This window comes from Sceloporus undulatus, chromosome 4 (genome assembly GCF_019175285.1).
Source record: "Sceloporus undulatus isolate JIND9_A2432 ecotype Alabama chromosome 4, SceUnd_v1.1, whole genome shotgun sequence".
NCBI lineage: Eukaryota > Metazoa > Chordata > Lepidosauria > Squamata > Phrynosomatidae > Sceloporus > Sceloporus undulatus.
In genome coordinates, this window is record NC_056525.1 from 110,401,723 (window position 1) to 110,420,285 (window position 18,563).

Here is an 18,563-nt window from a genome sequence, read left to right on the forward strand (position 1 = left end):
TGGATATCTTTTTTTAAAAAAATGTAGTATGTTGTAATTATGTAGTACAAAATTATGTAACTTACAAAATAACATAAATATTGTAACTGTAAACATGTTTTTGCTACCTGCCATGATCATTGCTTTGTGCAAAACTTTGTGCAAAACTCCCCAGTCATTTTAGCTCAGGGAATGTCTAACATTTTGAGCATGGATGCCACATGGGATGATGTGCCAGAGCTGTATCCACATCCATTTGTACATGGAGACACCCATTCCTACAGACAGACATACCAAAACCACACTTTTTTGTTCCCATCCTACAGACACAAAAACTTCAGACTCTCAAACAAACACACTTGCTTTTGCAACGTGCCTCCATGCATGCAGTCATACTTACACTAGAGACACAGCCACTTTTTCCCCTCTCCATTTCACCACACAGTGATGAGAAAGTTAAAGCCATCTCTCTTTGGATGCTGAGATCATCATGTCTCCTCTTCTCCTGATTCTGCTGGGAGTTGTGTACAAGGAGAGACTCTTTTCATGCACCCTGTTTCCCTGCAGAATTGGCTTCTTGCTGCTATAAATCACCTAAAAATGGAGTCACACAAAGAGAGGGACAAAGTTTTGGATGAGCTGTTGAGAACCATGTTTTGGCCTCGAAAAGGAAAGTGAGGGCACTCAGCCTTATGCATCTCTTTCCCTGGCAGAATTGGGCGTTGGCTCACACCTCAAACAGCTGTTGAGGGACTGGCAAGAGCCATGTTCTGTGGGAAATAGGGTACAGAAGCAAGACACACCAGAGACGGGCTGTGATTTTTATGGCAGGGATGTGGTGAATCCTCCTTGGATTTTATTCCAGACTTTAAAGGAGCTGTCCACAGGGTAAAACTCTATCCCCCAAATAGGTTAAGCACAATGGATAGTTCTTTTAAAGTCTGGAATAAGTTACAGAATGGATCCACCATTCCTGCAAGTCACTAGTCACCAAACTGCACACCTTGCTTCACAGCCGCATGGGTAGGAATAATCACACAGACAGCCTCGGAGGAGCTTGTTCCTTTGAGGTATGTTTTAAGAGAGGTCTTCCCATTGTGACTCAAATGTCTTAGAAGAACTGTGTTCATCTTGTGTTTTCTGTTCTTGATGACTGCTACACAGTTGTACTATACTTCTCAGGGCTTCCAGAGAACCTTTTAAACTAATCTACACAATCTAAAAGTTAAAAAATAAAAACCAAACAAACCTAGCCACATCCAGTATAGTTAAGAGGATCAAGGAAATTAGTTTCAACGAACTCTCTTCATAATGAAAGTGTTTTTCTAATGTTTTGACTAAAATTTATCCCCTGCTGCATTCAATTTAAATTCATGGTTTGTTTTCAGAATATGCAAGGTTCATCTCAGAGCAGCGGCAAACATTCTGAAGTAAGTATTGTTTTACTTGTTGTACTTGAAATTGATTTTGTGTTTATTTCCAGAGCTCGGTGGGAAAACACCAATTGACTCTTTTCCCTTATTCCGTTCTCTCCCTGAAACTTTCAGTAATCTCACAAAAGCTTTGCTCTGGCTTGGATTTCAGGCCCGGTTAGCCTAACACATTTGAATCTGGAATCTGATCAGGAAAGGGAAGTTCCACAGGGAGAACACTAGGAGCCGGAATAGTTAGCATCACTGTCCCCTGCTGTCTGTCTGTAGGAAACCAGCTCCTCCCAAAACTGCCTGTCCATAAAGAAATGTCTGTAAGGCTATTGGTATTTGCAATGTACACTCTCTAAACCCTAATTTTTTTTTCTAGCACTCTGGCAAAATCATAGCTACTAAGTTCTCAGAAAAATGCTGGAACTATTAAACTTTTAATTGAAAAATTAAATATTTAAATCACTAGAAGCCAAAACTGAGATTATCAGATTTTGGACATATCATGAAACAATATGATTCACTGGAAATGCTCAATAAATGGAAGACAGTAGGAAATGGGGAAGACCACATTACAGGTGGATGGACTTAATCAAGGAACTTTACAAGACCTACATCGGGCTGTTGACTGGGATTCTTGGAGGTCTCTCATTCATAATGTTGCTGCAGGTTGAACCAGATTTGATGGTAAATAACCACAAAAATACCATAGAAGCAGGTGAAAACTATCCCAGAGCTTGCTCTGTCAGTACTTTACTTTCCACAGTGCCACTTATTACCAACTGCCTCATGAGAAGGATTCAAAGAAATGGTGGGAGACCTTCTCTGGGTGGAAAGTTCCCCATCTCCTGCCCATCGAGTCTTCTGCCAACACGTGCCCTGCTGTGTAGGAAGAATCTTTATGAAATGATATATAATAGGGGTTATTATGATTTATTAACATATCTTTAAGCAACCTGTAAGACATCTTGGAAGGCACCTTGCATGCTGAAATCTAGGACATTAATAATTGCAAAAATTGTATGCTGTCTCTTATTTCCCCATACAGTGTGGCCTTTAAGCCTCTCTCACATTAACATGTGAATCCCACATTACAGTTGGTGGTGACAGATTCATGCTTTTAATTCTAGGGTTGCCCCAATGACAAAGAAACTAAATGATGATTAACATTCAGTTTGTCAAATATGGGAACTAAACTTATTAATGCCAGAATGGGAAAGGGGAATGCAAAAGAAGATAATTTTGAGCAGGAAAGGGGGAATCACAAGTGCATGAGCCCAAAAAGCTCTCAGGAACAATCTCTTGTCTGAAGCTTAGAGACCAGAAATCATTATGATGACCACCAGTCAAATGCTTCAAATATATGTACTGTATAATTTTCTCTGTATATACAACGGGCTATAGTCACTCCCTTCCCCGCTTTTGTATCTATAGTTAAAACAAAGACATAAAAATGAATGGTATATTTGGTTTTCTTTTAGATTATTGTGGTCAAACAAGGAAAAGGCAGCAGCAGCAGCAGTGGATGTATGGGGGTAAGCACACATTGGTCTAGATTTAGGCCACAATTCTGGTAGAGGCACTTGCACATCTAACTTTCCCTTTTGCGTGCAGATATTCTTTTTGAAGCTCTGTGGAGACTGATGTTCCCTTCTCTTCCCCCCTGTGCACCTCCCAAAAGCCCCTCTTCAGGCCTTCTGATAAGCCCTAGATGCTGACTGTATGGCCTTTCCATGTGTCTGGGCGAGCAGGCAGCCTCGCAGAAATGTTTGGCTACATCGCCTATAGCTGGAAGTGAAATGATGGCAATGGCACTGAGATCCACCAGAGTCCTCCAGGAGTCTTGGTGCTGCTGTAAATCATCTTGTGCCTGGCTATAGGGAACATAGATATTTGAGTTTCCCAGATTGCTGTGAACCCACAATGGAAACTTGGAATAGTGTCAGGGGCATAACAGTAAGTAGGCAGGAGGATATATGGCTCAGTGTAGGTCTGTATATGTTCATGTATACTACACTGGGGTGGAGCATTAAATTGAGGCCTTAGAATGATACATAATGTTTTTGTCATCCAGTTGTTCTGAGGGTGTGATTTATTAATGCAAAATTACATTGTGGGCTTACTATGTCACCCTGTTCTCAAGATGGTTTGTTGTTCCTCTGTGTGGGTGCCTAATTTCAGTCTATCGGTTAGACTGTACAAATAATCAACAGGAACACCAGTCATTCAAAATGTTTAAAATGTCTAAATATTTCTATTGTTTTCTGTCAAAGTAGCAATTGAAAGTAAAATACTGAGATCCCTGCAAATAAGATATAACTAGGTGGCTTCAGCCCTTCTTTTAAAATAACTTTGTGGACTAGGGCCACTCCAAATCCCACTCCTGAACCTAATGAAGTTTTAGAACTCTGTGTTGCCAGTTTGCTTTGTATTGATTATATTAATGTTTATAACACCCAGGCCTTAACATGATAAAATGATGTTGCATTTTTCATCTTAATCATACATTACCTCCCATGCTTCTATAATCATTAACCAATCTTGGCTTCAACAGCAGTCCTAGAATACATGTATGTTATGTGGACAGAGGTGTGCCTGTGGCCTGGCAAAAAAAGGAAAAGAAAAAAAAGTATACATCTCTTTCTTTTTGTTCACAGGGCAAAGTTGGAAGTGTGTACAACCAATATGGCTGTGGAGATGTAAGTACTGTTATATCTCTTTCTTTTGTGATGCACATTGTATGGTGCTCAGCAATGCACAGAAAATTCCAAAAAAAGTGTACCCCTCTAATTTAGTAATGCCTATTCTAGTGCTACTTTAGGGCTGCTGTCACACTACAGAATTAATGCTCTTTCACACCATTTTAACTGTCATGGCTTCCTCCTATGGAATCTTGGTATTTGCCATTTGTTGTGGCATCAGAGCTCTCTGAGAGAGAAGGCTAAATATCTCACAAAACTACAAATCCAGGATTCCATAGGATGGAGCCATGACGGTTAAACTACATTAATTCTGCAGTGAAAATACAGCCAAAGTGATGGTGCATGGACCAGTTTTAGTCCATAGGCCTTTGACGACCAGTCTCTGATGAGTTTCTAGGAAATAATTGTAACCAATGGGCACAAATAAAGTATTGGTCCCTGACATATTGGGGGGAATTGTTGTTCCCTTGTATCAGATAGCTTGAGATGCACTGGCCTGCACTGAATGGTAGCAGCTCTCTGGATAGGTAATCCTGCCTCAAAGTGCAAGGGGTTGAACCCTTCTAGATCTAGGACATTCAAAGCATGTGTTCTTCCATTAAGCTAAAGCTCCTCCTACACCATTTCCATGATAAAGGGTAGTCTAATAAATAAAACTTTCACGCTTAACATACAATAAAGCCATATCGTTCTCTCTAGGAAACAGGTAGATAGAGAACAGAAGAAGTTTTCATACAGTCTACCTAAGCATTCTTGAAATTTCTTGCTCTTTGAGTACCAGACAGAGAGGTATCTCAAACAGGTGATAATACTGTGGATTGATACTTATTGGAAATATTAGATCAGTTACCCACTTAGTTCTACATAGTTGTGTATAGAAAGGAGTTACTTCCACATACATTTTGGCATTCTAATTCTGAAGATGTCATGGCATTATATTAACCTTGTAGTAGTACCTTTAGAACCAACTGGTTTTTATTTTTGCACCTTAATGGATATAAAGCTATGTCTTTGGATGTAGTATAGAGTACTCTGTAGTGGATCCAACTAGAAGTGAGTTTATATACACAAAAGCTCTTGTAAGCCCTGTCTTACTTTATTCCCAGGAGCCAGGACAGGACCTTCAGCTTTTTCCTTTATCAAACATACATTTTATATAATCTGCTCTGGATCATTAACTGTTAGGAAAGGAATGTGTAGGTGTGTTATTACCTTTTTGTTTATTCTATTGGATGTAAAAGCTACTAGAAGTGTTTATCACTCTTGCTGTATGGTTTACTCTTTGAAGTAGTTTCTAGAGGCCAGACCTCTCAGGGGTTACAATTATTTAGACATTGCCTGAAACTCAAAGATTGTCTTAATAAATTTAGTTCTGGATCCCATTATTCTTCCACCAAGCACAGGCCACAATACAATCCGCCCCCCCTCAATATGTAATGCTGGCTGAATCATTCAAAAAGGATATTCTTAAGGGAGTTTTGTTTTTGTTTACAGGCTGGAACTGACATTAGTGATCAGTCTTCATATGGCCAGGTAAGCAGGCTTTTTACGTTAGCATTTATTTAATAAATGTTTACCATAGTTTAACTCATTTTGTGAAAGATAGTCACAAGAATCACATGCAATCAAATGTGTTATTCAGTGGAAATTTGAGATTCTTGCCATTTTAATTCCAAAAGTAGTACTGGACTCCCAGCAATTCCAAATTGCATTTAGACTTTCTTGCCTCATTATTACAGCCAAGATGCTGTAATGGTTTGAATGCTGGACTAGGACTCCAGGAGATCAGGGTTCAAATCCTGGCTTGGCCATGGAAACCCATTACATGATCTTGAGCAGGTCACACACTCTCAATGTCAGAAGGCAATAGCAAACCCCCTCTGTATATATATGTTTCCAAGAAGACCACACAATAGGGTCACTTTAATGTCACCGTATGTCAGAAATAACGTGAAGGCACACACAAGAACAGCACTTTGCTACTAACATTGATATTGAAAGAAAACAGCTTTTCTTCTTGTTTCCCATACCTAACCATTTCCATGACTCCAGAGTGTTGAACAGAGCAAATAGCACAAATGACTCTTATTGTTTACCTGAGAATGGTGATAATGGTGTAAAATATGATTATGAACTGCATTTTCCTTCAGATAGATATAACTAATATATATGGCTGTCCTCTTTCTTACAGTCTGTTTCCACCAAGGCAAGCAGCAAGGTAAAAATATGCTTCCCCCTCCCATCTTTACATTGTAAGTATTGGTAAACTACAATCCATGCTTCAGCAAGCACAAGTATGATGACACATCTTTTGCTATGTGGACATGGGTTATGTTATGTACCATAGATACCTATCCCCATGATATGACTTCAAGTCTCATTACAAGGCCATCCATTGCATACCCATATAATTTTAAACACTGACATTAAACACATGCGTTCCCCCTTTTCCCTCACAGGCAATATGTCAACTGCATATTTCTTCAATTTAAAAAGGCCTTTTTTTCTCAATGGCAGCTCAAAATCTACTGCAGCCTGAGGTAGAACAGGATGTGACATTCTCCATAATCAAAAGGTGCCCTGTATTTAAAACCAGTTAAGTTATATTCGGCACGCAAGGCAGCAAATTACACAAACACATTTCTCCATACATGGCAATAAAAATGCATCACAAATTCTATTTTGCTGTCTTTTCATGACTAAATGTGACTGTCTTTGGTAGAGCTGGCTTTGCTTTCACCCCTCACATCAAAGTTACAAAGTTAAGCTAGCAAATGCAAGCCATGTTCCTTTCTATGTTGGGATGAGAAGGTCTTTGATACAGTTCTTTTGAAAGTCAGAAAATGTACCTAACTCTTTCACTGTCAGTATTATTTTAAAAATGATTAATATTGGGTAATTGAGTTAATTACTGTCAATGAACCCATCTTATTAGATAATTAGAAAATACTGGAGGCAGCAGTTTTTCACTTTTTTGCAAATGGTCACTGAGATTAGATGTTGACATCAGGAGCTGCAACACAGAGAACAGGCTGGATGGCCATCTGTTGGGGATGCTTTGATTGAGATTTCCTGCATGGCAGGGGGCTGGACTGGATGGCCCTTGTGGTCTCTTCCAACTCTACGATACTATGATTCTATGTTTTTAATTATTCTGTCTTAGCTATTTTCAATTCTTACTATGCCCTCCCAAATTGGAAAATGTTCTTAAAAACAGTTAAAATTAGGGAAAAAGAATGACTTTCTGAATTGTCCCCTCTATTAGAAATGGGTATGGAAATAATGGAAGATGATCCCACAGTGTCATTTTTCTTCTTCTTCTCAATGTATTTTGAAGATCATTCTTGCCTTTGTATAAAAATGGGGAAAATCAATCATGTATTTACTGGGGAAATCACTTTATTATTGTTTTCCTATTACAGGTATACACCTATCCAGAGAGCAAGCCCTTCCCCCCAGAGGTAAACACTTTTCTTTGCTATATTTTAACTTGAAGGCTGCACCACTTTTAGTTTGACACCACTTTAATGGCCATGGCTCAATGCTATGGAATTCTGGGATTTGTAGTTTTTTGAGATATGTAGCTTTCTCTGTCAGGGAGCTCAGAATTACCAATCTCAGAATTGGATTTTTGCAGCAGCAAACTGCAGGTAGGTGAGTTAATAGGGAGATGTCCATCCCTACCATGTACTGTACTAGGATTACATTAGAAAACTTGGTTGGGAGACTTACCTGAGATAAGTCTTACCAACTTACCTGAATTGTGGAGTTACTTCTGCATAGTTATGTATAAGATTGTGCTAGTCTTTCATCTGTAAGAAACAGTTTTTCAATCTAACAACACAATTGTGTTTCTTTTTTCTTTTCTTTTCCCGATAGCGTGAATCCACTTCATCGGTAAGCAGAATGCTGATTTTAATAGCCTTAACTTTCTTAATAACATCAGGACAAACCTTGTGCCTACCCACTCTCTTATGACTAACCCATCCTCTACCTCCATCCCACATAACTGCTTTCACCCCACACTTTCTGTGTAACTGAGATCAAGGCATGGATACATTGAAATACCTCATTGGGGAAAAATTGTCAACTGCTACAAGTCAACTTCTTCAGAATACAAAAACCAGAGCTTTTATCTTATTTGTTGTTTTCAGTGTCTTTTGTGCAAAAATTGTATTATTATTATTATCATGCAATTCTTTGGTGCAAAATTTTTTCTTCATTTTTTCCCCACAGAATTTCTATTTTTGTACAAAAAATAATTTGCAAATAAAGGTTGGAATGCAAAAAACAAAACAAAACAAAACAAACAAAAGACAAACTTGAAATAAAAAAAACTTTTTAAAATGTTTCTCTCTTTTGGGAGAATGAATAAGCAAAGATTTAAATCCTTGCCAGTATGGTAGGAATTGTGCACAGCATCATCTCAAGGATGATACAGGACAGTGGTTGCAAACTTTCTTGCCCCATGGGAATCAGTCAGATGTACAGTTCAGTTTTAGTTCAATATTGGGGAATGGACAGCAACTTCTATTGTATCTAAGACAGAGGTTCTCAACCTTCCTAATGCTGTGACTCTTTAATACAGTTCTTCATGTTGTGGGACTCCCAACCATTAAATTATTTTCGTCTCAGTTCCTAAGACCATCAAAAATATGTGTTTTCCTATTATTTTAGGCGACCTCTGTGAAAAGGTAATTTGATCCCCAAAAGGGTCATGACCCACAGGTTGGGAATGGCTCTAAGAGTAGCAGGGTGTCGGAGGAGGCACAGGGCAGGCCATATGAAACAAAAATCTCTAAGTCTTCAGCATCACCTTCTGCTCCCCAACATCTGTAGCTTACAACAGATACCTCACTCTGCTGTATGGGTACATTGTTGTTTGCATGAATCAGACATGTACTGTACAGCAGCAGATCTCAGCATTTGGATTGCTGGATATTTTGGATTTTAACTCCCAGAAACCCTAGACAGAGCATCCAGAGTTTATGGGAGCTGAAGTCCAAGATATCTGGAGGATAAGAGGTTGAAAACACTGAATATACAGTACCTCCTCCCTGATTGTTACACATTTGAAGGAAAAACTTGCAGAAGTAGAGAAGTTGTCCTTAAGGGAAACTTGACAGCTATTATAGATATTCTTATGGAAGAACCATTGAGAAGTGTACAATTCCATGAAACAATGTTTGCAAATGATGACTTTGATGATCAAGGTCAAGATATAGACCTAGATGACTTATTCATATGGATTACTACCCTTTCTTACAAATGTATCATAGTCCAACTGAATATTTTCATATTTTCTTATAGAAAATTGCAAATTCCAAATACAGTGGAATCATTTATTCCAAGGTAAGAGAGATTTCTTTATTCATACCAATACCAATACCAGTAGGGTGTTTGTGTCATCAACACTTCTGCATGGTAAATAGCCACACACACACATGATTTCTTATGCATTGAAGCTTTAACGTCTTTGTCCTAATTTGTACATTCCCCCATTTCATTTCCCACTTCTTAGATTCTTTGTAGATATATCCACCTGTTTAGATTAAGAATAAATAATGCACAAATGTTTCTTCCATAACAAATGTGTTTGTTAGTCTTTGTCATGCCAAAAGACTTATGTAGTTATTAAATTTATAACACAAATATCACTTCCTATAATAACTTGTGTACCCATGTTATATGAAATATCACACATTCCTTCTTTTGATGTTCCATATAATGTGGATATACAGTATTATCTCCCTTTGATAGTATGCAAAGTGCAAATTTTATACTTTAAAAATATTGAAAACACTTTTTGTGGGGCAGTTTGATAGTCTGTGTGATTTGGGCTAGACCTCTTTTTGTTTCAGTATTTGACTCTCATTTGGATGGCTTTCTCTCTTATTTAGTAGGGGAGTGAATAAAACCCCTCTGTTTGTCATTATTTCTGTACAGGGTTCAAAACCTCAGAGTGGTTCATCAGAAACCGTCCGCATTACTGTCCAGGTAACTATAATTTAATTTACATAGCAAAAATGAAATGTGGGGGGGGGGGGGGGGAGGTTTTTCAGGGCTGTGTATAGTAAGCTGGATGAAACTGTAAATGCTCATTCCTATTTTATTAGACTGATATAGAATAAAATTCTCACAATAGCTTGAATCTGGAAGCCCATGTTTCAGCCGTTCCTCCTGGGCTATTAATTGACTCTGACGTACGAAAGCAAAACATTATGCTTTCTAGAAATCTGGTTCTGATCAAGACAGAGTCTTTCCCCAAGAAAGATTTTCCCACTTCATATACACTACTTTAATGAAAACCAGCTTATATAGTGTATTAAGCCGTTGTCTCTGTGCAAACATCTATTAACAGATTGAAATGTATGAATGTATCCCAATGGGATACAGCCTACAGATGCCAGAATTGTCCTTTTTTAATCCAACTCTAATTCCATCTCTCAGCTATGTAATTGTGCCTTTATACTTGAGGATTGACTGTTATATTTGTTTTAACGGGGTAGATTGTAATCCATGAAGGCTCATGGTAAAATAAATCATTTAGTATCAAAGGTGCCACAAGACTCATTTTCCCTCTTCTTTCTTTCTTCCTTTTTATGATGAAGGGGAGGAATATGTTTGTTTTGGAAGAATATAACACTGAAATATATAGTTGGTAAAATAAAACACTAAATTAATAATTGGTTGCCTGATTTCTGTATTTTTTTCACAGGGTGGACAAGGCAGCCCAGCTTGTGATAAGGTGAGTGAACCTTTTTGAAAGCAAGCTCCACGTTGTTATTATATTATAGTTTCTCTTCTGTTATGGGAAAACCTGATCAGTGAAGGTCATCCTGTGAATGCTGAATGTGAGAAATTATTTCAGGACAGGTAAAAAGGAGCATTTCTTCACACACAGAGTGCAAGGTTAAACTATGATGTTTACTACCATGAGATATAGTGATGGATAACTTCAAACTTAGCTTTAAAGGGAGTTTAGACAAATTCACCAAGCATGAAGCTGCCTTTAGGATCAAAAGCAACATGTCTCTGTAAACCAGCTGTCAGGAAACATAAGCAGGGAGGCCCTTTCCCCTCAGCTCCAACTTGTAGGGACTGGTTTAAGTGTCAGCAAAACCTAGGGATATTGATTCAAAAGCTGGATCTAGCCTGGCCTAAAACTCAGGGCTGACCCAGAAGCATTTACAGCCAGTGGGCTGTCTGTGGGTGAAAGAACCATGTTTTGAGGCCCTCCATAACATCAGTGCCCATCTTCCCCCCCCCTCTGTGGCCATATGTGTCTCACCACAAAGGAGCATAAGTGCATAGGACCATGATATATTGGAATCTGCTCTGGCTGATTCTCATGGATGAGTACAGTGGCTCCTGTTCCTTTTGCAGGGAGCTGAGCTGGGCTTTTATTATCATTTATAAAAATGCTGAGTAAATTTAATTTGTAAAAGTGTTTGTATGGCCTTCTCAGCAGCTTAATGATACCAGTGGCTGTCTTTAAAATGAGGGGCAAATTGCATCAATGTAGAAGCAGATTATTATTTCTGTAGTGGTGTTTGTTCCTCCTCTCTTTCCACCAGCCTCCCCAGCTCTCCTCTGGAGAGACTCCTACCTCTTCAGAGCAGATTTAGTGGTTGAATAGGAGACAGCAGGTGGGAAGGAAAAAACACGCTCCTTTAAACTCAGCAGGAATGATTAGGGAGTTTATCACATGGGGAAAATTGGGGATTTAAACAGGCATTTTCCTGGGACAGTTGCAGGACAGTTGTGTAATTGTGGTAAAGATTTTCACATGAGATTGCAATTAGAAAGGACTTATCCCGGGAAGAACCAGGAATGTTTTGGGATAAGTCCTCTCTAATTGTGATGTGTGTGAAAATCTTCACCACAATCATGCTACTGTCCCAGGAAAATGCCTGTTTAAACCCCTGATTTCCCCTTGTGTGATAAACTCCTAGGATATCACTAGACAAGGCTCAGTCCCCAAGGACATCCATTAATACTAGAAATAAGTTTTATTTGCTGATCTTGAGATTCAAGTTTAAAAAGAAAGGCCACCTTTGTTTGGCATGATGATCTTCAAGTCAATGCCATACCAATCGTTATAGAAATACTATCATTTGCATGTGTCAGGAGAAGTTTCAGTCAGATAACTTGTTTCTCAACAAAAATAATTGTTCTTGGTTCTTTTTAGAGTTCATCTTCCTATAATATCCGGGTTTGTAACCAGGTAAGCCTGATTGTTTTTTAAGATAGTGACTTGCAGTAAAAAAAAGGAATTCATTCTGAATATACCCTACATCTGCCAGGTTTTCTGTATATGCATTAATATTTTTTGCATTATTACTTTGCCTTTTCATCTTAAGTTTATAAAAAAAATCTTTGAAGAAAACCTTTCCATTTTGGGTTCTTCTTTCTTATCAGAAACAACTGTGCCTAATTTTCCCTTGACATGGCACACTTTGTATCTAATGTTGATGGATTCCTGAAACAAAATGCTGTTAATTAAAAAAACTTGATTCACAAAAGCATGGCTGATATATGTTTTCCTTTGCAGCTGGGCCAGCCTTCAGTCTCACAGAGTAGCAGTTCCTTTGGTGCACAGGTATACATAGCTTAACCTTTCCATGTCAGATATCAAAGAATAATTAGTTATGCCTTTCCATAGCAAATATCAAGGGATGTGCTGTGCTTTAGAAGGGGAACTGTAAAAATCACTCAGTCACAGTGTGCCATCACATGCCTACAATATGGGAATGAAAACACATTTGTCTGAGTTTTTATAGCTTCAAGTTCTGGCAGGCTCTCAGAATGTAAAAATGTCTCCTGTTTCATTTTTGTTGCATTTCCTATTGAAAACTACTGATATCTTTATAGTATCCTAATTCCACACAGGAAAAAATTGTGTGCCCCCCATGCATATTTTTAGCATGTATTTCTGCATAATTTTTTTCCATTGAGTGAAGCATCCTTGGGAGTATTTTCCAAATGTATACATTTTTAATAACTCTCAGTCACTATTTCATTGCATTTCTCCAAATTCCATCTTTATCTCATTTCATCATTTGTTCATATCAGGTTGAAAATCTTGAGTTTCCTCTTCCTGCATGGATATTCATATTGATTTTTCATGTGCATTTATTCATGCACTTAATCTAATATACTGATTTTTGTGCACATTTCACTATTGACTATAGTATTTTTGTGTATATTTTTCAGTTGTACTTCTTTCTATCTGGTGACATTTTTAAAATGTGTAAACCATGACTTTGTGGGTGAGAAACATACCACAAATCTCACAAAAGTGTGAATGTATAATGCAAGGGACACTAAGCTCTACAGCAAGTCTTGGGAGATGTGAAAAGAGTAATTTTGGTAAACATCAAGAAATTATCGAAATTATTTCCAGAACTTAGTATTTTACATTTTTCAAGAATACACATGCCAAAATTCATTGCAAACCTTGAAGATCTATCTAACTCTGACACAAGATGTACTCCATCCCATTGCCCATCATGCAGGTGCGCATATATATATATATGTGTGTGTGTGTGTGTGTGTGTGTGTGAACATTTTCATCCCAGACCCTTTTAGGCAAGGAATTTCAGAAAACTGGAGCCAGATTGAGAAGACCCTGTTTTATGTCCTCAATTATTTCATATAACTAAAGGATTTGAAAGGTCACCTTCTAATTACCATTGTGACCTAAAATGATGTCTAATGCACTTATACTTCTGTGTTATAGTTATAATATTGTAACATTAACCAAATGAGAGAATTTAAAAAGTGATGTAAGGCTTTCCTATGAACCATTCTGAATTTTGATCTCGTATTGTATTTCGGTCATAACCATAATCTCAATCATTTTTCTTTTCATTTCTTTTCTTTTTTTAGAGTGGAAAATTTTCATCAAGCAGCAGCTCTATATATGGTCAGGTAAGCATCCCCCTCTTCTTTCTAATAAAAATTAAAGAATAAGTGGGCATATCGTTCCTTTCTTAAATTCAGTATTGCTCAAATACTTCTCATATTCGTATTCGTCTAATTGTAATATCAGAGATGACATCTGATGAAGGCTTCCCTAACCATATACTCTCTGGATGTGTTGGACTACAAGTTCCACCTCCCAACCAACTATGCTGTGGATTATGAGAGTTGCAGTCCAACAATTTTTGGCCATATAAACTCACTCGGTGACCTTGGGCAAGTCAAACTTTCCTAGCCTCGCAGGATGGCAATGGCAAACCCTTGTGAGGAAACTTGCCAAGAAAACCCCATGATAGGTTTGACTTAGTGTTGCCATAAATCAGAAACAATTTAAAGGTACAACAAAAATCCAACATAATTGGGAAAGGCTGGTCCATCATCTATTTAAGTAACCCGGAAGAGCATATGTTGCCTCTTTTGATCTAATCCCCCCACCATTACAGCTACAGAAAGGGTCTCTATATAAATAGTTGCAAAGGCCTATCATAGTCATTCTGTACAGCCTGTGCTGTATGATTTAACTGTTGTGCTCTTAGATTATTTCTTCATATTTTAATATCATTTGGATGATTTTACTTTTTATAAAGTCACTTTGGTAATATAATTTTGGAATAAACAAACTGACACTCCCCTCCACCTTCATTCTATGTATAGGGCTCAAGAACTCAAAGCGGTTCATCAGAAACTGTCCGGATTACTATTCAGGTAACCATCCTTCCATCATGTATTTATTTTGTATTTATTTATTTAGGGGATTTATATCCCACCTTTCTCCCAAAATAGGATTTACAATTTAAAAATGGGATGTACAATCTAGCAACTTATTGCTTCTTTGACCTCAATGTGTTGAAATGGAAAATTGATTGATTGAACTCATTGGAGAAAAAGTAGGCTCTAAATGTAACTAATAAATAAATAAATACAATATATAAAACAAGCCATTCTCAGTGTATTTTGATAGATTTTAATCTGTCTACTCCACAGTCATCACTAAGTCATAGTTACTTTCCAAGTCTTCTACAGTGTAAACAGCCACTGAGGAAAGTCATATTTGTGATTATGGGCGAGGAGTTTAAATCCTCCCTGGTTTTAAGACTGTAGGCAATGTGTCCCCACCAAAATTCTAGGATTTTTTTGGACTACAGCTGCCATAATCTTCCAGGTAGGAGGGTGACAAGGGCACACTTGTGGGGTGATCCTAGCAGTTGTAATCCAGAAAAGCAAAATTTCCAATTTGTGGTTCCCACACCTAGATCTAAAATCTCAAGGAGATGTTTCATCCCATCAGAGTCCAATGACTATAACATTTCTCAGAAGACAGCATTCTAGTCCCAGTGTCTAATCAAGAGGAAGGGTTTACTGATGATGGAAATGTTGTTGTTAATGAATAGGAGGTCTGTTTCTTTTAACAACAGGGCCAGCCTTCAGGTTCTCAGAGTAGCAGCTCCTATGGCATACAGGTAAATATCCTTTCTCATTTATATAATCAGTTGTTAGATACTTTCTGAAACAAAACGTCACCGAAAGATGAGTTAACAAGGATGGCTCAGTATTTTTTGCTGCCTAATGAACAGCAGCAAATTGCATCTTCTCCCTCCTCTCAAGATGCATCGTAACCAAAGCCAGTCAAGTTATTCAGATGTATCAACACATTAAATAAACAACAGTTGATTCCCCTTTTGTAATACCCAAAATTGTTTGCCTGAAGTGGGTATCTGCATAATATTAAAGCCAGTCCTTCTGATTAACAATTACACATTGATAGGGATCGGCAAGAAAAAAAGTTTGCCTTGTCTCAGAATAAATGGTGGTCCTAAAACTGAGTGGCCCCTTTGAACACTGAATCCATTTGGGTCAATTCAGTGCTCAACAGCATGCTTGAGGGGGATGAATCCAACACTTCCATACTATACTTAATTCCTGATTCTCCCCTCCTTTGCCAATCTGTCCTGGTCAAGGAGCTTACCATAGGGAATAGGGGTAGGGGTTTATGTGATACTAAATGGCATTATTGGAGTTGTCATTCAGTCCCCATGTTCTCAGTGGCAGTGAAATAGAGATACCATTAGAATTTTTTAAAAAGCATCTTCAAAGAAGCTGCCACCTGCTACATTTATTGGGCTTATCATATACCATATATACTCGACTATAAGTCGACCTCATGTATAAGTCGAGGTCAGGTTGCAGGGCCAAAATAATGGGTTCTTAAACTTGTAATGTAGTTGGCCCTCCTGGGATAATTGCACAGATTATGAAAACCTAGGAATCCTATGTTTTAACTGAGTTGTTTTGTTAAGAAGCTCAGGTGTGTGTGCAAGAATACAAAATGGGGTAATGTGTGAGGAAGAGATCTTTCTTCTTCTGTCACTCCAACCTAGTCCAAGATGTGTCCAGATGTTTTATTTATTCATTTAGCTTAACCAGATTATCATGAGTAAATACATTTTTAAAATTTCTTGACAAACTTCGTACTCAAAGGGTTAGGGTTTTTTGTTTTGTTTTGTTTTTTATATATATCTTGAGCAGCTTTTTATGTTAATGATTCACAGGGCAATTTAAGAAAACATTTTATTGCTGCATGACTGCATTGCTTAATTATTTTCAGGTGAATTCTTTAAATTGTTAGATTGTTAAACATTTGACAAGAAAAAAAACCACAATTTTCTTGTTTATTTGTTTGTAAAACAGGGTGGATCCTATTCAAACAGAGGCAGCTCGTGTGGTCAGGTATGTTCCTTTTGACTGTTTATTGTACATCTGTAGCTGTTGTCTGGTAACAGACCAATTTGAAAAGAAGGGTATCTCTCTATTGCTGCACTAAAAGAACTGATAGGTAGCACAAATATATTAATTATTAATATTTGTTTGATTTTTAGTTTTTAAATTTTTCTGTTGGAACAAATATATCACATTTTGGTATAAGAATTATCCATCACTAGGACAATAAATATAATTCAAGAATGGGGTAGAAGGTTGATCTCAATCTGTTGGTAGATCAACAGGGATTTATTTTAGCCACAGTATCCTAACTCATATTGCTGCTATGAAGGTTGCTGCCACACTGTGGAATTAATGCAGTTTGACACTGCTTTAACTGTCATGACTCCATTCTAGTGAATCCTGGGATTTGTAGTTTGTTGTGGCACTCTCACAGAGAAGACTAAACATCCCACAACAGTACATATCCCAGAATTCCATAGCATTGAGCCATAGCAGTTAATGTGGTGTCAAAGTGCATTAATTCTGCAGTGGCATTGCAGCTGAAGAAAGATTGGGGTAGCCAGGAGTAGATGCCTGTGTGGAAGGGCTATGACAGCCACATAAAGCACTGGGACTAGCATTTTCTTCTTTAAAAATTCTAGCTTCAGAGTTCTTTAATCTGGGTATCTTTTGCATTCACTTGTGGATTGTGAGGTTCTAGCAGAAAAACAAAACCTGCCTGTCCCTGTAGTTAACACTATATTTGTTTGTGTGTATTGAGGCTTCATTTTGACTTACAGATAAATCAGTGTGCAATCCGAATCACTGGATTGATTCAACAGTGGAGTGTGGTTCCCACTACATTTGCCTCAAATACTGGTCTTAAGGCCTGATCTCAGATGGGCCTAGAATCAATTATCTAGGAATTTAAAGAATAAACATTGGACTGAAAGGACAAACACCAGTGTACTCCCACAACAATAACAAGAAAAAACCCTTTCTTTTACACAGGGGACAACGTATGACAGCAATCCCTGCAATCAGGTAAACCTCTTATTTCAGTTTACTTAAATATTTATTGCAAAGGAATGTCTAGTTTTAAGCTGGGACTTGATGCAAATAGTCGCCAAAACACAAATTACATCACATAGGGATAAACTATGAGAACACAAATAATAATAATAAGAGAATCCTTTTCTTAGCCTTCACTGGCTGCATCTGCACTGCAGAAATAATCCATTTTAACACCACTTTAACTGCCATGGCTCAGTGCTATGGAATTCTGGGAGCTCTAGTTTTGTGAGACATTTAGCCTTCTGTTAGAGAGTTCTGGTGCCACATCAAACTACAATATAATTCCTTGAATTCCATAGCACTGAGCCATGGCAATTAAAGTGGTGTCAAACTGGATTACTTCTGTGGTGTGGATGCAGCCTCTGTCTCAGTAGGTCTTACTCCTAACAAATGCTTTGGAACTTGGCTTGTGGGGGGCATGGGTGGCTTAGCTTCCATGTGAAAATTGTAAAGTGAAGAAGAATTCAGAACCCTTCATTCCCTTCTCTGTACAGAATGCCATTTCTTTGCACAGAATCACAGCTCCTGGTCCCCACTTATAAAATGGCAGTATCATATTTGATAAAACAGGGCTCTGTTGCTGAATTATCCTTGCTGAGGACATTGATTTTTAGTTGCAGCTGCCAACAGAATCAAATTGGCAACAGTGACACTGTGAAGGAAGGAAGGAAGGAAGGAAGGAAGGAAGGAAGGAAGGAAGGAA

At 37.9% G+C, this 18,563-nt stretch overlaps 1 protein-coding gene across 1 annotated transcript in view; it reads left to right on the forward strand.

Annotated features, from left to right (window-relative positions):
- The window catches only part of LOC121929012 (mucin-21-like), a 43,175-nt gene that overhangs the window by 14,267 nt on the left and 10,345 nt on the right, over nucleotides 1-18,563 (forward strand). Inside the window, exons 8-24 of the mRNA XM_042464336.1 lie at nucleotides 1,368-1,409; nucleotides 2,882-2,935; nucleotides 4,058-4,099; nucleotides 5,597-5,635; nucleotides 6,294-6,320; nucleotides 7,525-7,563; nucleotides 7,982-7,999; nucleotides 9,413-9,454; nucleotides 10,049-10,099; nucleotides 10,821-10,850; nucleotides 12,294-12,329; nucleotides 12,657-12,704; nucleotides 13,994-14,035; nucleotides 14,741-14,791; nucleotides 15,502-15,546; nucleotides 16,775-16,813; nucleotides 17,798-17,830. Coding sequence (XP_042320270.1) covers nucleotides 1,368-1,409; nucleotides 2,882-2,935; nucleotides 4,058-4,099; nucleotides 5,597-5,635; nucleotides 6,294-6,320; nucleotides 7,525-7,563; nucleotides 7,982-7,999; nucleotides 9,413-9,454; nucleotides 10,049-10,099; nucleotides 10,821-10,850; nucleotides 12,294-12,329; nucleotides 12,657-12,704; nucleotides 13,994-14,035; nucleotides 14,741-14,791; nucleotides 15,502-15,546; nucleotides 16,775-16,813; nucleotides 17,798-17,830 — 678 coding nt within the window. The remainder of the gene's footprint in view (nucleotides 1-1,367; nucleotides 1,410-2,881; nucleotides 2,936-4,057; nucleotides 4,100-5,596; nucleotides 5,636-6,293; nucleotides 6,321-7,524; nucleotides 7,564-7,981; nucleotides 8,000-9,412; nucleotides 9,455-10,048; nucleotides 10,100-10,820; nucleotides 10,851-12,293; nucleotides 12,330-12,656; nucleotides 12,705-13,993; nucleotides 14,036-14,740; nucleotides 14,792-15,501; nucleotides 15,547-16,774; nucleotides 16,814-17,797; nucleotides 17,831-18,563) is intronic.